Consider the following 25,181-nt stretch of genomic DNA (forward strand, 5'->3'; position numbering starts at 1 on the left):
ATCATTGAAATTTAGGAAAAATATTGATATTTGAGAAAAGAAAATTATTGATATTTGAGGAAAGAAAATTATTGATATTTGAGAAAAGAAAATTATTGATGTTATATTTCGTAAAAATAACTGTAGCAGACAAGATTTGAACTCACGACCAAAAGCGGAATTTAGACAAAATGAAGTTAAATTTAATATATGTTGTAATCTAACACTTCAAAATTAATATTAAAATACAAAAATCAATAATGTGGAGACACGTGCCCCTGACCCCTTATAAATCCGTCATTGATCACAACATCTCCTTCTCTTTTCTCGTTAATTGTGGTTCTTAGATCATTAGAAAAATTCATTCTTGAATTCTCATTGGAAAATAAGAAAGCGGTTGCTCTCCAATGCCTGACTTTTATTTAGTATTTAATGTTATATTCTTTTTTATGAAAGATCACTTTCGATTTTCTATTGTTAGGTTAAATTGCTAACTTAGATATATGTGGATTGTTGGATGTACATCTTACATAATACGTTAAATTACCATGGTTAAATATTAACTTGACAATTGACAATGACACAATGACATTTTATGCTTTTTTTAGTGATGAACATTTAGTTTTTTTTGTTTTTCTTTTGAAGAAATAATGAACATTTAGTATTTTATGACAACTTTACATATATTATAAAAAAATTAAAATTTAAAAAATAGTGTATCCCGAACATGTGAGTTGGGTTGAAAACTAAATTTGGGTTATTCGGGTTACCAACCCAAATAACCCGAAAATATGGGTTGAGTTGAGAATATCTCCCAACCCAACAAAACCCAACCCAATTTCACCTCTAGTATCCGTGTCTATGCTTCTTAGTTTCTCTTATTGCTAATATTTTAAGATGAAAGCCGATGTTATTCAATACGATATTAGGAGCTCATAAAGCCCAAATGAATATTCAATCCAATAAAATTTTTGCACCATCCCGAGGGACAAGTTGAGATCTTGAGAATCTCACACCATATAAACCTAGGGACTTACACTTTTTACAAGAGATGATTTCAAAATGTTGCTAGAATCTTGGTGTAATATCTATGGAGATGCTTGGTCCAAAACAATCAACAAAAACTTGAATTGAAAGATTTTAATTTTCTAACGAAATCTTAATGGTTGATCTGATCAGAAAAATAACTTGAATGATTTAAAATATGAGCGTCAGTTTTCTCATTATATATAAAAAATTATTTAACAAAACCTACATTATTATCCGGACAATGATCAGGTGTATGAAGATATATATGTATATTCTCTATCTCTCCCCACAAAAGAAAAAATGTTTTGAAATAGATGATGAGAATTTTATGTTTGAAGGATAAGAAAATGGAGATCAGATGAGATGAGTGAATCGTGAGAGCACTCAATTTTCTTTCATTTTAAAGGAATATTGGAGTTTAAGTGAGGTTGGGTACAGTAGAGGTAATATATATTAATTACTGAAAACCCAGAAGTTAAAAGAGTTTAGAGTTAAGAGTTTCTAAAAAGAAAGCAAAAGTAAAATAGTTGGGGGGGGGGGGGGGGGGCAGCGGGAGAAGGAAAAATGGAAGTGGCCACGATTACGCAGCTGTTCATAACGCCTTACACGTTTCTTTCCTCTCGTGAACCAGTCTTCTACCTTTCTCCCACTCCCAAACTATGGATGCTTCCTTCACTCTCCACATTTCATCTTTTCACTTTCACTTTCACTTCCAACTCCCCACTCCTCTCCCAAACGCCATTCCACCTACTCCCTAAACCTCTCCCTCTCTCTTCCGGTAATTGCCTCAACTTCTGCTCTCTCTTCATTTTTACAAGCTTCAGTGTCTCATCGCCGTTGACTCTTCTCACTTCTTAGGGTTTTATTGAACTCCACCTTCATTTTACTTACCATTCTCGCCAAACCTCCGATCAGGTGCATGCACCTTTTGAATTCTCTTTCTCTCTTCTTCTTTCCTTTTTCTTTTTTTACCCTCTATTGTTTGAATTTAGACTTCCAAGAGCATCTTCTGGATGGAAATCGTACTTGACCACAACGATGCTGCTGATTGGACTTACAGAGGCGAAGGAGCTGTCAACCTCGTTCTCGCTTACACTGGATCTTCTCCTCTTTTTGTATGTCTACTTTGCATCAATATCATGTTCCAAGGACATCATCCTTGATTCCGATGTTTCAATCTCTCTCTCTCTCTCTCTTTCTCTCGCTAAAGTTTAGTGGAAGAATCTCCTGCGCAGTTTTCATCGCCTTTTCTTTTAAAGCATGATTAGCACTGTTCAATTTCTAGTTCTTTCTTTTTTTTTTCTTCTGTCTGATCGTTTAGTACTCTGTTAAAATGTTCATGAACTATTGATGAAATTTTCTTGTTGTTTGAAACTGCAATTGCTTCAATATACTGCTTGCAGCTTATCTCTGTACTAATTCTATTCTTAGTTCGGGAAAGTTGTACGGATACAAAAGACTGCAAGAAATGGATTGCATTGCACGAGCGTTCGGCATGTAGTTGCTTTGTCCGCGCATGAGCGTCTTTTGTGGAGAGATGTAGGGGACCTTGATTCGTGCACAGATCGTGATGTTGTGTGTCAAATGTATGTGCAGCATGTAATGATCCCGTTATTGGATTCCAAACATGTTGATGCTGGGGTATGTTACTCTATTCATTTCATGCTAATCTTGTTTAATTGATATAAGTTAATGGTGCTTCGTGTGAACCTACTGAAGTTATATCTTAAAAACTGCTATCCACCTGTTAAGTTAAATGATAGTCCATGTGAACCTACAAAATTGATAGCTTAATAACGATTAAATCTTCACTGTAGAACAATTGAAGTCTTTCTTAGTAAACAAAACCAATAATTCTGACTGTGTATTCTCATCAACATTGGTAGGTCCATATTCTTGTAACGAGAGAATTCCTTGAGACTATTGAGAAGAACATTCTTAGTCAGCGTCCTGCTTGGAGGGTTAGTGCAGGGCGAGTCAATATACATTGTGATTCCGTCCTCCTTCAATCTGACCATTCTATTTTTCCTCAAGGTAGAGTTTCCTCAAGCTCTCCTTAGCTATGCTTATTATCATTGTACTAATATTAAACACCTTTAAAGATTAGAATATTATGCATACAGGCTTCTAACTTCTTTATAACATGGTAAAAACATTATCAAGAAATTCTCTTATACAGCTGATTCAACTAAAAATTCAGATGCAGAATATCCATTGCTGTTTGTGTGTTTTCTTATGTATGGAGGTTTGCTTATGTGCTTCTTGCCATGGATTAACTCGTTGCATTACCTCAAGGAAATGGATTCTTGAGTGAATATATAGTTCTACGATCAGGAAGCTTGTTCTGATGTCTAATTGGGTTTTTGTAACTGATAAAACTCCCTCTGGAGCAAGGAAGGATGCTTCAAATAACTCATATAGTGTTCTTTATTGGAGATAAGTTAGAGCAAAAACCAATGAGTACATGAATAAAAAGTTGGAAAATAGGAAAAAAATCCACGAGGAGGTGGGAGATTTTTCTATTACCTTTGAGTGTGATTTACAATTGAGACGGCAAACTGGCAACTTTCAAGAAAATTTTCATCTTATATGCAAGAAACTTCTTTTTCTTCTTTAATTTTATCTTTATTTATTAAAGAATCTTTGTTCTCAAAATTGTTTTGTTATAACTGTTTCAACATTGTTAATTGACAAGCACTCATCTGGAAGTCTATTAAAATATTTACCAGCGCAAGTATCTTTGTTTTTAGGTGGTGAAGGTGAATTTTGCATATCTGTCGAGATAAAGGTGCACCCTAATGATTTTCATTTGTCCCATCTTCCCTCCACCTTTTGGTCTTTTTATCCACAGGAAAGTGAAAATTTCTATATAATACATGTTTTCATTTTTTTCCCCCAAATCAGCCAAAGTGGGGATGTCTTCCAACTTCAAGATTCATAAGCAAAAGAAATGCTATTAAGAAAAGTGTGACTCGTTTTAGGATGCTCCAAGCATGGAAGTTGCAGAAAGGCGAGGTAATTTTGCACCTCTTTTAAATCGTTCTTGTGTGTCAGATCCCAATTCTACACTTGAGTGTCTTATCTTCTGCCTACCCCACTTAAAAGAGCCTCTACGAGGCTTTTAATTGCTTTGCTTCTATGTAATTAATTGAGTACTCTTCTGAAACCGTGAAACATCTTAAATTTAACGTTGCATCCAACTTATGCAACAGATATCAGAGTTTAGTGATTACGATCCTCTAGATTTGTTCTCTGGATCCCAGGACCGTATATATAAAGCAATCAAAAATCTTTTCTCCACCCCTCAGAATAATTTCCGTGTCTTCTTGAATGGTTCACTAATACTTGGGACAGAGGGTGGCTATGCTGTTGACACTAATTTAGAGATTGAGGAAGCATTTGAAGATGCTCTTCGATCTGTTATCCAGAGAGGGAATGGATTTCGAACAATGAGTTTTCTACAACTTGTTGCTGAGGCTGTACATAAATCTGGATGTTTGAATCGTCTTCTTGATGTTCAAAAGCTTGACAGTTTTGACATAGAAGGGGCTATTCATGCATACTATGACATTATTTCTGAGCCCTGTCTGGTTTGTCGACAAATGAATGATGATGAACTGTTGAAAAGATGTGCCACATTACATTCTGCTCATCTTGATCAAAGCTTGGAGATTGTGAGGAACTATCTAATAGCTGCAACTGCCAAAGACTGTAGTTTGATGATTACATTTAGACCCTGGCACGTTGATTGTCCTGGCTCTACATATAACAGCATATTTGTAGAATCAACCAAGCAAACTTTTGACTACAAGGTAAATGTGCACTGTGAAACTTTTTTATTGTCTTTATTATTACAAGTTTCAAGTTAACTGGAAACTTATAATTTCTTTTACTGTATGTATGCATGTTTAATTTCTTTTCAAAGGTATTGCATTAATGCATAGGGTAGGGTAGGGGATTCGAATCTCTCGAGGTTGATAGTACAAACACGCCAATTGAGCTAGACTCATTTTGGCCATGTATAAATGTTTTGCTAGGCCTTTTTTGGGAAATTGTCAAAAATAGAACATTTGACAAAATGTGTAATGAATTGTCTTTTCGTAGTTTTGTTCTATGAAGTGTAAATTGTTTGTCAATTTTTTCTATTTCTGAAAAAGCCCCACTTTTTGTAGTATTTAAAAACATTGAAATTCTTGACAATTTTGCATTATTTCCGCATAATTGGAATGCAGTGTGTATCAGCTTCTGTGGCACTTTATCAATGCATTGTCTACTAGATTTTGGAAAACGTGCATGTGTCTGGTCTTGTGATGAATAGGTAGAGGTTCGATCACAAGTGTCATATGTCTACTGCTTATGTTTATTTATTTGTCTCCTTTTTATTATTGGTCTTGAAAGACTAGTACTCATTTTCCTAAATTACTTGGCGTTTTTTTAATTGTGTTTTTTCAGTCCACGAACTTATCTAGTCTCACACCTTTCATAAATAATACATGAATATAGTGATTTCCATGACTTTTTATTAACTCTCTATCAATATAGTGATTTCCATGAGTTTTTATTAACTCTATCCGGTTAAAAATTTTTAGGTGAATTTCATAGACCTGGATCTGAAACCTTTTAAGAAGATGGAACAATACTATGAACAAGACAAAAAAATAATTCGCAACTACAATCAGATGTTTGTAACAGAATTAGAGGCAGACAATTATTAAAGGCCCGAAGAGTTGTGAATTTATAGCACCTTTGAGGTCTCCAAAGTTTGTGGGAATACTTCTTTTCTGGTAAAACATGAAGTGAACATTTATTTTATTGTACATGCACATTGTACTAGAGATTCATTGTTTTTGTCCTAATTATTTTTGCTGTTATTAGTCAAAAAAGAAAAAAGAAAAAAGCAAAAAGTGTTTGGTGCCATTTTCTTCACCGATCTTCGATTCAAGCATCTACTCCCTGAGTTTTTGTCCAGAAGCTCCTCAAGTAGTTGTTTCTTCCTGCATTGCTCATAATACTTATTTGATGCTCTTATGCAGAGCTGGATGCTTTCCTCGCAGATTTTATCTGCTGTTTTACCAATTCCATTACAGAATCGTATGTATTTATCCCAATATTCACGACTGAGAAAGCATGGATGGAGTTCATCCGGACAATATTTGGGGTATGTATCATACATTATCATCTTTTTTATTTTTTAGAATAATTTGAATCTCAATTTCAATTAATGTACGTCAGAATTGACTATCAACTCTTTTGCCTAGAAATAAAAGAATGAAAGGAAAATGTTGGGGTATATTCTTTTATTTTTATCATGGAGTTCTGTGCATAGTGATTTGGGTAGGTTTGGATTTTGAAATGGTCTATTATCAGAGTGATCTATACGACTCATACATTGATTTGAATTGTCTGTTTTACTGTTTTACTGTTTTAGATGAATTTCTGAGAGTGCTGTTGATTTTGTCTTGAACCGTCTGGCTGAAGTCTTATAAATTTACTCATGCTACGGAATATAATTTTGAATGAACAGAAAACAGAAAAAGGTTATTCCCCAAAAATTGATGCTTTTGCCTTGAACCTTTGTTCTTACCACTTTGTACGCAGTCTTTTACCTTCTTTTTATACACCTTTTTCTTATTAACAATGACAGTTTTTATCTTATATTGTTTCTTTCTTCCTTCAAAGTTTTTTCTGATTCGCTTTTGCACACAATTTCTTTCTGACTCATTATTATTATTATATTAGTTAAACCCACAATATTCCTTTTTTTCCCCTTTCCCTTCAACTGCTGCCTTCTTTTTCATGGGTGTCTTTTTTTTTTTTGTGATTTTAATGAATAGTTCACTCATATGACCATTACTTGCTAAATAGTGAAGGCAACAATAGTTTTGTTATTGCCTATGAACTGATAATTGCCCAATAGTTTTGTTACTTTCCAAATATAGTTTGTTAAGTGAAACTATATTTGGTTGATGAACCGGAAAAAAGGTTGCGACTTTGTGGTCCGGAATATGTGCTATTCCGATTAAGCCTCCAAATAAGACGTCGGGGAATTAGACAAATGGTCATTTATTCATAGCCTAAATTCAATGAAATTTATGTTTTTACATTTTACTTTTTTCAGTTTTGGAAAGTTAATTTTTTTTAAAACATAAATGTTGGTCAAACGTTTCAAAAGAAAATGCAGTTTAGTTTGCAATTTGAATTTGTTAAAAGATACATTATCTAATTATTTACAAATTGACTTGAAAATTTCAAATGAAAAATTGATGTGCCAGTGGACATTCTTGTTCGTTCTTCTTCCACCTTTTCCCCCTCCCTTTTCTTTTGAATGTAAATATCGTATATCTAATTTATCCGAACTTTGTGAATATAAATATAGTATAACTAATCTGTCATACCAACAAACAAATATTGGCAAACAGCTTGATATATTGGATTTTTATATTTGTTGAATTATTGATAATAAATGTTTGTTATTCATTAATACTTTTTTCTTTTTTTTTTTTGAAAAAAATCTTAATACTAAAATGAAATCGATATTAAGAGAAAGTGTACAAATGATCAATGAAACACCCAATTAAAAAAATGTTCATATTTTTTAATTGTTTGATACACGTCAAATTTTAATGGAAGTCCAAAACTTTAACCCAAGCTCAAATTATATTTATGTTTTTTTTTGCTATAGGATTTCAAAAAAAAAAAAAAAAAAAAAAAAAAAAATTGGGGAGCCTCCCTCCTTACCTACATTTTTTAATTTTGTTCCACCAAAATTGTGAATTTATAAAATCCACGTAAGTATCGTATACTTTTATTTATATTGCATATATTATTCGTTTTTTCTTTTCTTTTCTTTTAAGGATGATACTTTTCTTGATCTTTGACCAATAATGTAATAGGAAAATTGATTCTCCATTTTATTCCTTAATCTTTGGGATTTTTGTTAAATATCATATAATCTTACCCTAGATGGAAACACTTTTCTTTATTTATGTACACTCAAAATTCAAATTAACTATTAAGTCAATCTTTTTCGAGATTAAAATAATATTTTGGTCTATGTACTTTCAAATTTATTTAATTTTAATTCTTATGTTCCTTTTAAAAAACCAATCTTAAATTTAGTTCAAAATGCTAATTTATTGTTTATTCTTTGTTTTTTAAAAATTATTATCAATAATATTTTTATTATAAAATTTTATTTTATTTTCTTGGGTGAAAACTATTAAGTAAAAACTACTGAATTTTAAGATTTAACAAAACTATAAAGACTAAATCCAACAATTAAAAGTATAAAAATTAAAACTGAGCAAACTCGAATGTAAGCTAAGAGCTACTTCAATCAACATAGTCATAAGGTTAGGTCGTTGATGGTGTTGCCTAAATGTGGATTATTGGACATCCTCCTTTGGTATTGGTTTGTAAATCGTTGTAAGGTGTGATTATGTATTATTTATTTTTAGAAGAAAAAGTAGTCCGTTAATAGAACATTTGACGGAATATATTTTATTTATTTAAAGGAAAAATACCTTCTTAATCTTAATATGTAAGAAGCCTTGAGAGAGAGAAAAGCCTGTGAAGTAATTTTTTATTTTAAATAATATTTTGATTTTTCTAATTTAAAATGTATGTATATTTATGGTAAATAATAGAAAAATATTTAGGAACCTTTCAAACATATTCTTAAAAATTCATTTAGAAATTGGTGACACATATGTATAGGTTAAAAATGTGTCAAAAAGAGGTAAATACACTTATGTTATAGGTATCTATTTGGTCCATAAGATTAGTTTTAATCTCGGTTTTTGAATAACGCAGTTTAAAATGAACTGTGACCCCTTACAGAATTGTAAAAGGTTGGAGGTGGATTTACTTGTCAATTTTGATTAGAACACTAAAATCAAATTAACTAAAAACTTTGTAAGTTAAAAGTTGAGATACAAAATATTTAAGAAAGAAGAAAGTTTTTTTTTAAAAGAAAACTTATTCTACATTTTGAGGTTGGAGCTGTTAATTTACCACTCGAAAAAAACAAACATATTTCTTTTCTTGAAATGCAGTAATTAATTAATTAATTTTTTTTTAAAAAAAAGTAAAATTTAAGATGAAAAAAAGATTAAGAAATCTTGATGAAGACAGCATGCTTTTACAAAAGAGTTCACCGTTGTCCAATAATTCAGAAAAATAAATCAAATGGAGCAACTAAAGGACAATCTAGAAAAACCCTAACCCCGTCGCGACACGTTGGTTTCCGGCGAGATGAAACGCCGTTGGAGGAGGCAATTCTTGGTGGTTTCCAATGAGATGAAACGACGACGACGTCATCGGCTGCGGCGGCGGCGGTAGCGCTGGCAACAGAGGCCCTCCAATTCTTACTGCTGTCAGTTTTTCAACTCTCTCCGCCACTTTGGCTCTCAAATCCATCAATGCTGATCGGAAATCTTTCAGTTCCTCCAATCGCAACCCTTCCACCGCCTCCTGCCACCAAAATCCGCCGTTCTTCCTCGAATCCTCGGCCGCGCGAATCAATTCCGCCGCTCGTTTCTTCTCTGCCTCAAACTCCAATGCACAATCAGCGAAATCACGATTAAACTCCGCTACAGGAATGTAACTCTCCGCTGGCTTCGGCGGCGACAAATTTCCGGTGAGATAACGATCCAAAAGCACATCGACATCAGGATGACCGAAACAAAAAAGCTTATCATTGGGAGAGAAGACGATAATGGCTACCTCTGCTCCACAAAGAACGGAGAGCTCGCCAGCTTTCTTGAAAAGTCCGGCACGACGTTTCGAAAACGTGACTTGTTTGCTGCTCTTCTTTTCTAACTTTTTTATTTCTATCTTTTGACGGCCGAGAGTTTTTTTCATCGGAATGGTGTTTAATTTCTCCATTGAAGATGACGTCCGAGCTTGTGGTTATATAGAAAGTTATATGTATATATATATATATATATATCGGAAATTTCCAAAATCAAAGGACTATAATAATTTGATTGGAGATTCTGATTTGGAAAATATGGAATCAAATTTTGTCCTAACATGGTATCACGATAAAAGCCTTAAAAAGGGTAAAGCCCACCTTTTCTATACTCAAAGAACCCACGTTTTCATCCCTTCATCTGTTAACACTTTTTTTTTTCTTTTTCTGAAATATTTTGTTCCTTTTTGCCTAATGTAATTAATATGATCATGTAGGGGTTCACTTCTGAAATGATTTCATTTTCAATTTTCTCTTCCTTTTGTAAATTAATCAAAAGCATGTTGCTAGAGATGTGATCTGATCACCAATGGCTAACCCTACAACCACCGCCTGGCGTCGCCACCACTTCTGATGACTGCTGCTGCAAAATTCTTTTAAAATACTTCAAATATATAACAAATCATATTTCTAAAAATACTAATCCTTTTTTTTTTCTTCTCTCTCTTTTATTTTAAAAATAATTTTAATATTTTACTATGTATATGATAATTTATCTTGCATGGACAATTGACAGGTTCGGAATTAAATGACTGTAGACTTATTTGATGAGGTTCTGATGCCTCGAAATTAGGTTGGGGGCATAAATTGAGGGCATGAATTAGTAATATAAATTTCTAATGCTTGTGTTTGTGTGTTGGTTTTGAATTTCTAGATTTAGTTTTTTTTTTTTTTTATGAATTGTATAATCTAAATTTATGGTGTATAAAATATTTAATTGATTTTTTTAATATTTTGTACATGTGATTCAATTTCTTGACTTATTGATTTTCATGACAATAATGCAAAACAAAAAATTTTAACATTTAATAACAATAATTTTGATTATAGTTGCATTAACATAAATGATCTAATTAGAAATATTACAAACTATTCATAAGATATAACAAGTTATGTAATTGGATGAAGTTTACAAAAGTCCCAGTTAAGCAAAACATCAAAAAGCGTTTAATTAGCTAGTTTTCAAGATAAGCATAGCAAAAGGATCTTACAAAAACGAAAGTCAAATAGAGTTACATTTACATTTAGTGATAATTATGTGTCAAAAATGATAAAACAAATATGAAAAAGAAAGTTTTAATGTGTTCATTTACTTTTATTTTTTGAACCAAAATGTACCATTACATTTTCTATTTTTTATTTGAGGAATAATTTTTCTTTTAATTTTACATATATAAAATATAAAAAAATCTATGTTTATTTGCTCAAAACAGTAAGAAATTATACTAACTATTTTGACTAAAAAAATCGTATTTAATACATACAATTATAAACAAACTTGTAATATTTTTTTTAGTAAAACCAACTCAAATTATTTTAATCTTTAATTCATTTGACTTGTCATGTAAAATTATAGTAGTAATTTTGGAAAATATATTAAAATAAAAGTGAAAGTACTAGTTTAAATTTGAGAACTCTTCATTTACCCCACATAGGAAGCAAACACGAGCTTGACATCAAATGTCAAGTCCATCTAATATCCAATAAGTCAAACAACCCCCTAAAGTTATTTCTTGGCAAATTATGTCAAGGAGGCCCTAATCAATTGTAACCACGCTTTTCCACTGACATGTGACATCCGAGTAAACCCCTCTGTAAGACCATAACAGTCGAAGATATTTCTAGTTTTCACATGTCCCATCCGTGCACTCCTAGCTTTCCTTTTTAGATAAGTGCGAGAATGACAAAATATTGGATAAAAAACTGAAAAATTGCAAAATTTTAAAATATTAAAATTGATGGCAAAATTGCCAGACATTTTTTTATTTTCTTTTTTACCGATTATAGCTCTTTACAGAGGAAAATTCTTTTTCAACATATACAATGTATTTGTATAAATTAAAAATGATACATGATATCATAGATTCACGGACGAGTGTATTTACAAACGTTTAGTTTTGAAAAATCTAAACTAAATTTTTATTTTCAGGCTAGATAAGATTGCACCAACATCCGCTAGATATATGCCTCCAATATAAACCAGATTTTCAGATTTTTAGGTTTCAAATCGATTGATTACCATTTTTCTTAGACATTTTTCCTTTTATTCCTTTTGTTCCCGTTATCCTATTTTTGATGATTTTCCAACTAAAAGCGAAAGTCTCTCCTCCTTCGTTACAAATATCCACTCCCAACGTAACTCGGCAAAATGATCTCCTCCTTCGTTACAAATATCCACTCCCAACATAACTCGGGCAAAATGATGGCGATTCCACAGGAGTTCTTGCCTTCACCCAAAACCATTCCATCGTTGATGGCATCACTCACCGCCTCCGCAGTGCTCTTCCGAACCTTCTACAACGAGCTAATTCCCGATGCGGTTCGGGACTATTTCGTCTCACGGCTCCATGATTTCTACACCCGTTTCTCCTCCCAATTAATCATCGTTATCGAAGAACTTGATGGGCTTACTGTCAACCAAATGTTTGATGCAGCTAATGTATATTTGGGCACAAAGGTCTCTTCGTCCACACGAAGGATTAAAGTCCACAAGCCACAAAAAGAGAAGGAATTAGCCGTCACCATAGACAGGAATCAAGAACTCATTGACATATTCCAAGGTGTCAATTTCAAGTGGGTTTTGGTTTCTTCCCGTATTGAGAGACCAATTTCAAGTAAGAATCGCAATGCTAATGTGCATGAGCACTCAGATGTTAGACATTTCGAACTAAGCTTTCACAAGAAACATAGGGAAATGGCACTGAGATTCTATCTTCCACATATTCTACGAGAAGCAAATACCATTGGAGATGAGAAGAAAGCCATGAAGCTCCATACAATAGATTACAATGGGACTCATTACTGGGGTTCAATCGATCTCAATCATCCAGCAACATTTGACACTATAGCCATGAATCCTGAAACTAAGAAGGCATTGATCGATGATCTCAATACGTTTATTGAGAGGAAAGAGTATTATAGAAGAGTAGGAAGGGCTTGGAAACGTGGGTATTTGTTATATGGACCACCAGGAACAGGGAAATCAAGCTTGATTGCGGCCATGGCTAACTATCTGAAGTTCGACATTTATGATATGGATTTAAAGGAAGTCCAATACAATTCAGATTTAAGAAGGTTACTGATTGGTACTGGAAACCGTTCAATATTAGTAATTGAGGATATTGATTGTTCTATTGAGCTGCAAGACAGAAGTTCAGATTCAAAAAATCAAACCAAATCTACAGAGGATGAAAAGGTACTAGATTCCTGACTAAGTATTTTTTAATCTAAAGCTTCGTGACATATTGAGGATGCTGCTGATCAAATTGTTTATTGCATTTAGATTACTCTGTCTGGATTATTGAACTTCATTGATGGCCTATGGTCAAGCTGTGGAGACGAGCGGATAGTGGTATTCACCACAAACCACATGGACCGGTTGGATCCGGCATTGTTGAGACCTGGGCGTATGGATATGCACCTGCATATGTCTTACTGCGACTTCGGTGGTTTCAAGATATTAGCATATAATTACCTCTTAATTCAGGAACATCCCCTCTTTGAAAAAATTAAAGAGTTCTTGAATAAAGTTGAGGCAACACCTGCTGAATTAGCTGGTGAGCTGATGAAGAGTGATGACACCATAAGTTCACTTCAAGGAATCATTCAACTCCTCCATGATAAGCAAGAGAAAACTCGACTGTCAGACCTCAGAATAAACTCAGGGAAAGCTTAGATTTGCTGTTACTGATACCCCCCTTGAAATCAACTAGAAATTTACTTACCAAGATTTTTTAACACTTGATATTCGAAATGAGAGTATATTTCTGCTTTTATGTCTCCTCATTTATGAATCTTTCTCTCTTGCCACTCCAATAAGTAGCCGAATGGAATTATTTTTACAATCCGAGTTTGTATTTAAAGCATGGAAAGCACTGCAGGCATCTCGGAAACTGATTTGTATGTACTATCTTAGATGCAGTTGTGGCTCCTTTGAATTCCTCATCCTTTTCTACAGCTTCAAGTTGTCGAAGTTCTTCACTCTTAACTTTTGTTTGCTTCTCAACCAGTTCTAATCTGTATTAGTCTCTCTCTCGTTTTGCTCTTATAATTACATTAGTCTCTTCTAAGTTATACCAGTACAGAGTACTATTGAAGCGAGAATCTGACTCGAGCTCATTTTGATTTGCAATTTCTCAAGTTCAAGGAAGACGAAGGTTCGATTACAGAATTAACAAGACAACAGTTAATACTGCAATCGACTTCTGGAAGTACAAAATCTTCAACATCATGAACACAGACATAATAAATTGAATCTATAATGGTAGAGACTAATTTTATCTTCCGCATTGCAATCGTGCAGATTCATAGTTATCGATATTTATACTCAGGACAGACAAGCACAGGGTTATTGTTGGCCCTCATTTTCGGTTGGTAGTATTATGAATATCAATATCTCTTATCTAATATTATTTCTTTCTCATATTGATTTTTCTTTCATCAGTATGAGAAGCTATTTCTTCATGAAGCTTTCCAACATATATGGACCTACTTTTTTTTTTAATTTCATTTTTAGGGATAATTAAATTATAAAACACCATTGGTAATCCATCCGACTTTTAGACTACCATACAAATAATTAGTTATTGTAAAAACATTCACCATGTTGTGGTCATTACAAATTAACAACTCCAGATAGAATTCCCAAGTTATTTCTTAAAAGAACTGTTCGAAAATACTTTTTATTAAGAAAATAATAATAATAAAAATAAACTTGTTGAAGTACGAACAAATTAAAACATTTAAACAAGTAGTCAAATCTGTTTACCAATTAGAAAATATACAAACATAGGAATAAAACAAAAGAAAAATTATTATCTTCCGTCTTAAGACTTTTTGTAAAACAGTTTATCATGCAAATATTTACGAGCTGTCCTATAGGTTGTACATCTGTGTCCTTAGTTCTATAAAGATCCAGAATATCCAGTTTTCACCCTTTGGTCCTTTCACATCATTTTGCAATTCATTTATTCCTTTTTCTACGTTAATTCTGGGTATAATTTGATGGAAAAGACATCACCATTTCAAGGATGAACAACAGTGGTTAAACTAAAAGGATCATCTTTTGATAAATAATATATACCTATCTTATACAATGGGACTCTTGGCGATCATGTCACTGCTATAAATAAGCAATGTAGTTCATTCACAAATTCTATCTTTGTGATTGTGGAACATCAAAGCAAATTGGTTATTTCATGCATTTTTCACAAATAACGCATCCAATGACCCAAAACCACCAAATTCTATCTACATATATATATATAGATATGTATATTCACAGAGTTGCTAAATACATAATGCAAGTAGAAGAGGCCAGAGGTAATGTAGTTCACCCACGCAAACCGACCTCAGCCATGAACAATTCCGTTCTATGTACAGGTATGCTATCTCCAGGAGTAACTGAAACAGAAACAGCAAGCACTTTTCGGTCTATTATCTTATTTCCACCAAGAGAAAAGGTGAGACAGAAATATAGAAAGCGTAAGACCCATCAACATCTCAGTTAATACAGGAGAATAAATGGGCTTCTGTACCTCTTGTTATGCCAAATTCCTCCTAGCCCTCAGGAGATTGAGCTTGTCCCTCCATTGAGCTGAAACAAGGTCATCCATGAAAACCAAAGGTATATTACTCAACACAAAAAGTTAACGAACTCCAATATTGATGGGGTGTTTTTGTCCTAAAACAGCACTTGACTAAACAGAATCCCTCCGACAATTTTTTAGAACCATCCAAAACAGAAGGCATTTTGTTTGTGGTTGGAAAAGTATATCCCACATAAAGCAACTAATTACTTTTGGTATGGTACGCATATTCAATGCTGTCATCACATTAAAACCACGTCCAATAACGTTGTGACTAAACTCTACTTACGAATGCAAATTTCCATACTAAATCAAGGAAATAAAATTGATTTAGAACATTCATAAATGAATTTAAGTATAATGATCTTCTCAAAACAGCACAAGTATATATATATATATATATATATATATCACTGAGAACAGAATAGGTACCAGCATCTCTATAGCGCTCTTCAACAGCAGCAATCAGCATGTTCCTCACGAGATTGAACTCTTTAGCTTCAACACAAGGCTGACCACTAGGCCTGAAAACAAAAGCTTTAAATTAAACTATTTTTTCTAATCAAATGAAGCCGAGTCCCAAATAGCTGTTGATAGAATAAGGGGCCATTATTCTGTCCACATCAATTTGTGAAAGCAGAACTTTGTTCTGCACAGTTCAAATCTTCAGATCAACTTCTATGCACATCTAAAAGGTTGCACAAACTTAAACTATCAAGCATAATGCGCTTCAGTCTGATAACGTTTTTGGATCCAACATAGATGGTACACTACCACTATGACCAGTTAAATTATCATAAAAGAATTGTTTACGTATGTGCAGATATAAGCAGAAATTGGAAAAGGATGAATTAAAGGAAAAATATCAATATTATTCATTTAAGAATAAAACAGTTGCAAAATTTTACTTGAGTTTCCTTTTCCTACAAGACAATAAATCATCTATAGAATTTTATGTAATTATTTTATTAAAAACATTTGATAAAGCTTATTTCATCAGTTTATTCTTCTATACATATAGTCTCTGCTCTATCATAGTCTATCAAGTATAATGGATGACTCAATAATTTAAAATGCTGGCTTACAAATATGAAAAATACTCAAGTACAGAGAAAATCCTCACATTATACATACCCTCCATATTTTGTAGGACCAAGGCACCGCCTTGTCCATGTTTCTAAGAAAATAATTAGTACTAAAGAAAGTGAGACTGAAAAGTTATTTATTACCTATCCAGTTCAGTGAATAATAAACCATCCGTAGCCAGAGCCTGAGTTGACAGCTTCCCACTTTCAACAACTCTCATACCATCACTGAATGCAAGATACTTGTTCACTTGAATTGGCACCTAGATCAATTGCAAGAAGTGATACGATTCAGATACCACAGCACATAATCACGCCCAAATTTTGAAATACATCTAAATACAACTCATACAAATGTAAAGAGGCATCCTATAACCAATAGCAAACGAGCTAATTACCCAGAAAGTCAAAATATTTATGCACTTGCAGGCAATTCAATGCCACTAACTGAAATATTTCAACAGTTCTTTTGGCCACTTAAGGAAGTAGTTGACCTGAGTCTCCATTCTCAACCAACAAAAGGCATGCAGGAAATTGTTTTAAGTTACCTGGCATCGGACTGCAATGTTTATTGCATCTGAAGGTCGGAGATCAAAGCTGAGGCAGTCGGTCTCACAGCCAATCTGAAACACACAATTTTTATTTCTTAAACTTACCTAAGAGAAAGATAAAGAATCCAGAAGGAGAAATTTATACATGCCTTTGAGAGGTATAACTGAGCAAAATATGCCTCATGTACTCTCTTTGTGACCCTTACAAGTTTGACCTGCATCGATAAGTGAATTATTTTTTATTAACATTAGAAAGAGGGCATATCCCACTTAAGCTTTACAAAAACATATGCTATAGATATACAGCAAGGTAGACTTAAAAGAAAAGGTGGGAAAATAGAAAAATGAATCAAAGCATACTTCATAGCCCATCTTGTCAATCATCTCCTTTACCACTTGATACATAGTTGGTCTAGCCTGAAACCAAATAATAATAACTGTTAGAAATCCCTTTTGAATAGAATATCATGTTGCTACCTTAATTTCACAAATTAAAAGAAATTCAAATTCCAACAAATTTTGTTCTCTCTCAAGAGAAGACAAAGAAGACATACAATTGGAACATTGCGCACAGCAGCCATAAGCAACACACTCGGCATTTCCACTGCAAAAGATGAAATGTTAACAGGGACAAATAAATATACAAATTCGTCAATAATATTAAGCTGATGTATGATTATGTGAAAGTCAATGATAAAATGTTGACAGGGGACACAACAATAATCAAATTGGTTCAGTAATATTAAGTTCATGTAAGAAACTATAGTTCACTAAGACATACACACGATTATGGGAAGAAGAAGACCAGTTCCATCTTCCATCTTCAACACAATTGCAGGATGTGGAGCATAATCAGGCAGATGCCCGCCATGAGGGTTGTTGTGAACACACCTTAAGTGCCTACCATCCCTCATTTTAATCACGAAACCATCCGCACCACTTTTCACCTCAACTATACAGCACAAAAAACAAAACAGCATTTCTATTAGTTAATTGCACCATCTAACTACAAATTAACATACATTAGAATTAAGTTCCCAATATACAGACACTCTATCATTAAAAATGTAATCATAGGATTTAACCCATCAACTTAGCGTACCGGCCTCGACCACGCTGGATTCAACATATTCTTCATTTTTCTCGTTGAAGTTCTCGGCTGTACTTCCATTGTCGTCAGATGATGAACTAAAGCTGCAACGCAATGTCTTGCATTTTCTAGTACAACGTTTGAGAGAAATAGCCGGTAACTTAGCATTCAATCCGTTGATTCCCGTGAATCCCCATAATTGACCTCTTCGAAAACTAAAAGCCATTAAAGAACGATTGATTGGCAAAGAACAAAACCCTGCTTGCTTCGCACAAATAGTAGGGCAAACAACTGGTCCTTGCAACGACCCCATATCGCCTTTTGTTCACCAAAATGAAAATGATCAGATAAAAAAAAAACATAATCCCCAATCTAAACCAAAAAACACACAAGTCACAACACCAACTGAATTTGCTTAAGGAATTGGCGATTCGAACGCATATATAATTAGGGAACACCGCAAACTAAAGTCTTAACTTAAAGGAAATTGAAATTTGAAGTCAAAACATTCAGGCGAAGAAAACTAGAACAGTGTAAGAGTCATCAGCTTGAATGAATTCAAATATTAGTTCCTCGGCGACGAGTTAACAAGGAAGAAAAAAAAGAGTAGAGTAACAGATTCACAGAGTCGGATTCAACGTTTTTTATTACCTATAAGGGTTATCTAGATTATTGTGTCCTGATCATCAGTCTTAACACTGGGAAGTGTTTGAAGATCCATTACCTTTTAAAAGATACAAAAAATTAGGCCGTATCACGACCAAAGCTCGAAAGGTGCGCTAAAAATCGACGATCACAGCTCGAGATTGTAAAACAATTCCCGCCAGATTCTCGATCCCGGAATTCTAGAATCCAAAATCTGAATTTCAAGAAGGGAATGGATGGCTAAAATCAAGTTCAGAGACTATGAACAACATAGATCAAAGAAGAAAAGTGAAGGAAAATAATAATTAAAAAAAAAAAAAAAAAAGAACTGGGAAGGAAAAGACCGACAAGTTGAGGAGATAAGGAGAAACGGTAGACGGGGAAGAAGATAAATGGACTCTGGAAAGGAGTGTGAATGAAGACTTTTGCTCACAGTACACGCCATTGCTTAATTATTCATTCACTCATAGGCTTCGTAAATTTACCATTTTGGCCCTCAAACCATTAAGGAAGAAAACGACGAACTTAGAAAATTATGGACATACATTTATTTATTTATGGTGGGATAAGTTGCTAAATAAAGTTATTATTTAAATGCGGTAGCATGTTTTATCCTCATCTATATACTTCAATTAAATAAATACAATTATTATTTAAATTTTTTTATTTTTATGTATAATTAAAAGAAAAATGTTTCATCACCTAACTCGTGATTATTAACATATTAACCCTTAGTCCGTTCAACTATTTAAAAGTTATTAATTTCAATTTTATTTTCTTCTTCAAATTTTATATCTACTTCATTCTTTTTATTCATAATTACGTTTTACTTTTCAACCTCAAAAATATTTAATTTACTATCTCTATCATTAGAAATTTTTTTATTCTTTAACGAAATAATGATGTAACTTTTATATTTGAATCATTAGAACTTAGATCGATCATATTACATGAATTGGTAAATAATCAATAAATCTTGTTAATTTATTAAATAATCTTTCTCGCCCCCTTGCAAATATAATCAACATATTCATCCAAATAAACCTAAAACATGTTTTCATTCCACTTTGATTCTCCCATCCTTTGTTATTATTTTTCTACTGTTTTTCAAATTAAAATATTAGAACAAATCAAAAGAACATTAAGTAGGTTAAAGAAATAAAGTAGAATATCATATTTGTGTTAACATTAATGGTAGGGTAAAATAATAAAAATAATATAACTACAACTCATATAAGTATAAGTATAATATCAATGCCTCAAAATATTTTTTGAATTTTTTAATAAAAATATTCATTTATCATCTAGTCTTTAATTAAAAATTAAGAACCTAGATTTTTAGGAAAGATTATCTTATTTTACAGTCTCTCATTCACACATAAAAATTAGGAAAGAGACTAAAATAAAATAAGATAAAAAAATTTAAATATAATCCAAAATTATATTATCTTGATCGCTTTCCAATCATAACACACTAAAAACTAAAAAAATATAAGCACTTAGTATACTTTTAGCTAAAGTGCACTTAAATAGTTCTAGGTCAAGTATAATTTTGATAGCTCTTATTTAAAGTTTTTCATTTTAGTGTTTACTTTCATTAAAATATTGTTAACTTAAAAAAAAAAAAAGTCCTTATTAACATTTTCCTAAATTTTGTTATTTTTAAATCAAGATGATCGGAGAATTCTATTTTCAAAGTCACGTGTTTGGGAGAATTCTATCATCCATGGTCTCATGTTGATAAGGCAATTATTTCATACGAAAAGTATAACAAGATGACATTTTAGAAATAACAATGTATTAATATTATTTTTTAAAAATGTAAATATAGTAAAATTTATGAACAATAAATTTCTATTATCGATAGACTATTACTAAAATTTGCAATATAGCTTATCATAGATAGACATTAAAAAATTTGGGTATATTTGTAGTGGTTTTAAAAATGTTGTTATATATATAAGTTAAAGTTAGGTTATTTTCATCCTTTTTACATAAATTGTACAAATATATTCATATTATGTGTTTTCTTTAATAAAAAATATTCATACCTCTATTAATTATAACCATGCACTTTATTAGGGTATGGTTATAAGTACATTAATTAAGCTTCCAAATTGGACAAATCAAAAAAGAAAAAAGATTGTTAGTCTGAATGTCTATTTAAAATTGTGTATCTTGTAAACATAACAATAGAAGAATGGAAGAGTATTGATATTTGGTTGAATGTTTATTTAAAAGTAGAGGATGTTTGATGGGAGAAGTAGCCAAATAAAATTGAATTTAGAATCCATATTAGAAGGAGAAATATGGATATAGTTAGTGAGAAGGAGAAATGTGTGGAGTGGAGTGCAGGCGAAGATGGGGAAGAAGCCAAAAAGAATTTAATATGGGGGGGAGTGGTGGGAGGGGCGTTTGTGACCTTTTAGAAGAAAAGCGAAGGGAAGGATAAAATTGGGGGGGTGGGGTGGGCGGAATCTTCACCATGCGCTCTGCCTTACATCATAAAATAAATAAAATATTGTGAAGCGTCGACGGCGGCGGGCCACATCAAACTATCAAAGCCTCCACCCACAGCCACGTGTATTACAATCGTCCTGAAACGTTCTTGGATAAGGCTACCCCCGATATCAAATAAAATATCTGTCTTCTATTCCATTTTCCCTATGAAAATATCTTTTCCCAAACTCTTCGGCGTTGACAGCTCAGTGGGGACACTGACCCTTTCAATCCTCTTTTCCATCTTTTTTCTTAATACCATTTTTTAAAAAAACTTTCTAATCAATCCGGTTCGGCTTTCCCAATATTCGGTTTTCATTTTCTCTATCTTCTGTTTCCGGTCTCAAACTTAATCAAACCCAACATTTACACATTACTAATTTCATTTTATTCTCCTAAACTCCTATAAGATCTACAACTTTACCCACCACCTATTTTAATATTAAAATAATTTATTTCACTAAAATTTCAAAGTTTATTATTAAATTGTTTCACATATGCTTCACCATGTTCAATAAATACCATAAACATTCTTTCACATATGCTTCACCATGTGCTGATGGTTGATGATGAAGAACTTTTCAGAACAAATCCTTGGGGTAGGTTAGCTTTTGATCTTTTAGTTGATTTAGTGTACAAAGCAGCATCTAGCAAATGTGCTACATGCATGACATTGGACAGTTTTGTCTTTCCAATCCTTGCATGGACTTATGAAGTAATCCTCACTTTGACCTCGAGACATAACTCTTTTGCAAAAAGAGTCGAAATGAAGATCCTAAGAATAATAAACTGGGCAGCTGATAGCCAATTAAAATGGACAGACTTGCAGAAGAAAGTATTTGAATCACTTGAGGTTATATCTTTTAAGTACTACACGATAATTTTTTTTTTTTTTTAATAATCAACATCCTTTTAATAGTACACAATAATTTGAATTTTTTTTTGTATGTTTGTTATCCTATAGTTTGAAATATGTCCATTCTTGGAATATCATTGAAGTTGAAGCAAAACTTCATAAAAGTAGATTAGAGTTAAATGTAGTAGACCTAACAATTAATAGAGGGGACACTACTTAGTTGACATTGATCTTATATTGGAAAGGCTAGAAAGAATAGAGAAAAATCAAGCGATAAATGAAATGTTGAATGAAAACCAACAAGTTCTAATGAGGACTCAAGCCTTACGGAAAGAGCAAATGGAACTACTTATGGAGAAAATGAATCCAATGGTGAATAAGATGGAAAAAATAGAATGAAATGTAAAGGAATAGGTTAACGGCCAACAATTTATAGTATGTAGTATAATTACATGTTCTATTACATATATTACTCAATAAAAATATTTACATACTATTGCCTTTGAAATCTAAACAAGAGGCTACTGAATTCAAAGGAGGCTTGATAGTGAATGAAAAAAATATGATGAAAATGAAATGGATTAAAATAAACAACATGTCAACGTGAGCTTAGCTCAATTGGCACCTATATGTACTTGTGGACAAGAGGTCTCAAGTTCAACTCCGAGTCAATTGGTTAAAATCCCGTTTGATAAATTTTACCTTTTTGTTTTAAAATCTAAAAAATCCACAAGTTGGACACTGTTGCAAATCTCCGAACTCCAGACAATACACATCCGTACTTGCAAGCAATTTTTGTTTGGCTTCATAAAATGAACTAGAGATATTGGTATCACACATTGGAAACACACATTTTATTATCTCTAACATCATGTTGAAGGGTTTGTTGCTCCAACCATTACCTTCACATGCATTATCGTAACCAAAAAGTTCAGGAACAAAAATTCTAAATAGTCATTTTTCATTCGTAATTATTAACGTGATGAAGAAACTAGCAAGAGATGTATTATTCTAAAAATTCAAATTTAATAAACAACCTCTCAATTCAATATAACCTATAAATCTCAAAACATTCAAGTTATATATAAATCTCAAATTCAATCTCAACCTCAATTTTAAATCCTAAAAACAACTCAAATTCAATACTAAAATCTAAAACTAATTCAATATTAAAACCTAAAACTAATTTAGACGTAAGTCTAAATTCTAAAACTATTTCAAAATCTAAATTATACAAAATTCCTAACACTAATTAACTAAACTAAAAAAAAACAACAAAGAACACGCAATACATACATTTTCTTAAATTCTAAAACAAAAAGAACATAGAAAACAAACCTTGATTAGGAGCGGTGGTCGACAAATAGGACGACGAGGGAGGACGACGGACGACAAAAAACTCCGACAACAACAACAGACGGACGACTAACAGTGGATGGTGGACAAATCTCCCTCTCTCTCTCGACAATCTCTCTTCCTCTTTATTCCTTTTGTGTTTTGTGAATACTGAACTCAAATTTATAAGGCTTTTTTCGATGCACTTTGAAAACATCGAAGAAGAGATTTTTTTCCTGACGTTGTAAAGTGAAATGTCAGATCTAAATCAAACCATTTCAGACGTTTCACTAAAGAGTCGAGGAATGTTAAGCAATTAATTTATTATTTTAATATTTTTCGACGCCATAACCTGAAACGTCAGATTTTAAACCCATCCAATCTCGACGTTTATCTAATGGCTTCAGTATTAGTTGGACATAATTTTGACGTCATGCAAGGATGTCGAAAAAATTTAAACAATTTAAATATTATTTAATTTATCCTAACGTCTTTGACGTAGATGTTAGGGATGGTTGACACCATCACCAATGTTCCTGCATACATGTCGGGGAAAGTTCACAATAAATTTAAAAAAAAATCAAATTGGTTGAGCAATACCGACGTCTTTATTGGGACATCAGAATGGCTTACCTATACTGATGCCCCTTTGTATCTGTCAGGAATGGTGGAACATTCCCGATGTGCTTATTCCTGACTTTGTTTGCAGCATCAGGATATATTCTGATTTCTTGTACTGTCAAATTTGTGATTGTTGATACTTTTCATAAGTTGTTTGAAGTTGTAAAGTTAGAAGTTTTGAGTTGTTGAAGTTTTGGAGTTGTGGCGAAGTTGTGCAGGTTGTGTAGTTGAAAAGAATTTGCAATAGTTAATTGAAGTTGGTTTGTAGTTGTATGTAATGTATTTTGCATATTTTGACATTTATAAAAATTTTTTAGCTTGTTTGAGGTCAATTACAGGTGACTTATAGGAGGGTCATTAAAAGTAAATTTTTGTTACGAGCAAAACCCGTTAGTAGAAGGGCTATCTTGATGGACAAAACCCATCATTAGAAAGGCTATTTCGATGGAAAAAACACGTCAACAAAAAGAGTATTATCTTAGTGGGCTGATCCAATTTCTTGATGGGCAATTGACATCAAAGTCCCTTTTCTTAATGGTCAATTCCATCAAGAAAAGGTTTTTGATGACATGTCTAGGCCATCAAGTAAACTAGTTTTCTTGATTGACTATTCAATTTTATTCATTGGCAAAAAATATCAAAGTCTCCCTTCTTGATGGGCAATACCATCAAGAAAGGGTTTTTATGATATGTTTTGGCCATCAAGAAAAGAATTTTCTTAATGGACAAAAAACATCGAAGTCTCCTTTCTTTGATGACCAATACCATCAAAAAAGAGTTTTTTATGACATGTTTTGACCAGCTTTTTTGATGGTCGGACTTTCTATTTTTTTGACATGTTTTGCACATCAAATAAGGCCAAATTTGTAGTAGTGCAAATTATCCGGCGTTAAGGTCAAGGATATATGGGGTATGAAAGGCGAGCTACCACG

The 25,181-nt window shown here is 32.7% G+C and overlaps 4 protein-coding genes across 9 annotated transcripts; 2 read left to right on the plus strand and 2 right to left on the minus strand.

The window, feature by feature from the left end:
• The first annotated feature begins 1,551 nt into the window (after positions 1-1,551).
• Positions 1,552-6,314, plus strand: LOC101220612 (inositol-pentakisphosphate 2-kinase). Of its 5 annotated transcripts, none has more exons than XR_969135.2 (9): positions 1,552-1,923; positions 2,001-2,123; positions 2,440-2,649; positions 2,895-3,042; positions 3,759-3,796; positions 3,913-4,023; positions 4,221-4,820; positions 5,598-5,792; positions 6,042-6,160. XR_969135.2 is itself a non-coding variant. In XM_031883047.1 (9 exons), exons 3-9 carry the CDS (start codon positions 2,022-2,024, stop codon positions 6,201-6,203), a joined length of 1,371 nt encoding a protein of 456 aa, XP_031738907.1. In that variant the 5' UTR covers positions 1,552-1,786; positions 1,867-1,923; positions 2,001-2,021; the 3' UTR covers positions 6,204-6,314. The 5 variants fall into 5 exon arrangements, 4 of the variants coding, with proteins under 4 accessions (XP_031738907.1, XP_031738908.1, XP_031738906.1 ...); XM_031883047.1 differs by lacking the exon at positions 5,598-5,792 and having other exon boundaries at positions 1,552-1,786; positions 1,867-1,923; positions 6,042-6,314; XM_031883048.1 differs by having other exon boundaries at positions 5,598-6,314.
• Positions 6,315-9,095: 2,781 nt separating this feature from the next.
• On the minus strand, positions 9,096-10,796 carry LOC101206073 (agamous-like MADS-box protein AGL62). Its single transcript, XM_004147829.3, has one exon. It carries the CDS (start codon positions 9,892-9,894, stop codon positions 9,217-9,219), a length of 678 nt encoding a protein of 225 aa, XP_004147877.3. The 5' UTR covers positions 9,895-10,796; the 3' UTR covers positions 9,096-9,216.
• Positions 10,797-12,036: 1,240 nt separating this feature from the next.
• Positions 12,037-13,936, plus strand: LOC101205839 (AAA-ATPase At3g50940). The gene is made up of 2 exons (XM_004147828.3): positions 12,037-13,175; positions 13,263-13,936. Exons 1-2 carry the CDS (start codon positions 12,129-12,131, stop codon positions 13,653-13,655), a joined length of 1,440 nt encoding a protein of 479 aa, XP_004147876.2. The 5' UTR covers positions 12,037-12,128; the 3' UTR covers positions 13,656-13,936.
• Positions 13,937-15,023: 1,087 nt separating this feature from the next.
• On the minus strand, positions 15,024-19,435 carry LOC101220382 (bifunctional nuclease 1). 2 transcript variants are annotated; one of them, XM_004147803.3, is made up of 12 exons: positions 19,287-19,435; positions 19,018-19,152; positions 18,306-18,611; positions 17,985-18,155; positions 17,758-17,807; positions 17,564-17,620; positions 17,353-17,418; positions 17,201-17,275; positions 16,797-16,915; positions 16,000-16,091; positions 15,517-15,575; positions 15,024-15,382 (listed from the first exon to the last, which is right to left on the minus strand). In XM_004147803.3, the coding sequence occupies exons 3-11, from the start codon at positions 18,604-18,606 to the stop codon at positions 15,523-15,525; spliced, it is 984 nt and encodes a 327-aa protein (XP_004147851.1). In that variant the 5' UTR covers positions 18,607-18,611; positions 19,018-19,152; positions 19,287-19,435; the 3' UTR covers positions 15,024-15,382; positions 15,517-15,522. The 2 variants fall into 2 exon arrangements, with proteins under 2 accessions (XP_004147851.1, XP_011652430.1); XM_011654128.2 differs by having other exon boundaries at positions 19,018-19,290.
• Between the last annotated feature and the right edge of the window lie 5,746 nt (positions 19,436-25,181).

Source organism: Cucumis sativus, chromosome 3, assembly GCF_000004075.3.
Source record: "Cucumis sativus cultivar 9930 chromosome 3, Cucumber_9930_V3, whole genome shotgun sequence".
Lineage (NCBI taxonomy): Eukaryota > Viridiplantae > Streptophyta > Magnoliopsida > Cucurbitales > Cucurbitaceae > Cucumis > Cucumis sativus.

Excerpts from the sequence above, each read along its gene's own strand:
- LOC101220612 (XM_031883046.1), top strand. The coding sequence starts at position 2,022 with ATGGAAATCGTACTTGACCACAACGATGCTGCTGATTGGACTTACAGA. Across the intron at positions 3,797-3,912 it reads GCATATCTGTCGAGATAAAG|CCAAAGTGGGGATGTCTTCC; the intron begins GTGCACCCTAAT and ends CCCCCAAATCAG. Across the intron at positions 4,024-4,220 it reads GGAAGTTGCAGAAAGGCGAG|ATATCAGAGTTTAGTGATTA; the intron begins GTAATTTTGCAC and ends CTTATGCAACAG.
- LOC101206073 (XM_004147829.3), bottom strand. The coding sequence starts at position 9,894 with ATGGAGAAATTAAACACCATTCCGATGAAAAAAACTCTCGGCCGTCAA.
- LOC101205839 (XM_004147828.3), top strand. The coding sequence starts at position 12,129 with ATGATCTCCTCCTTCGTTACAAATATCCACTCCCAACATAACTCGGGC. Across the intron at positions 13,176-13,262 it reads AATCTACAGAGGATGAAAAG|ATTACTCTGTCTGGATTATT; the intron begins GTACTAGATTCC and ends TATTGCATTTAG.
- LOC101220382 (XM_004147803.3), bottom strand. The coding sequence starts at position 18,606 with ATGGGGTCGTTGCAAGGACCAGTTGTTTGCCCTACTATTTGTGCGAAG. Across the intron at positions 17,621-17,757 it reads CTGTGCGCAATGTTCCAATT|GCTAGACCAACTATGTATCA; the intron begins GTATGTCTTCTT and ends ATTTGGTTTCAG. Across the intron at positions 16,916-17,200 it reads ACATTGCAGTCCGATGCCAG|GTGCCAATTCAAGTGAACAA; the intron begins GTAACTTAAAAC and ends CAATTGATCTAG.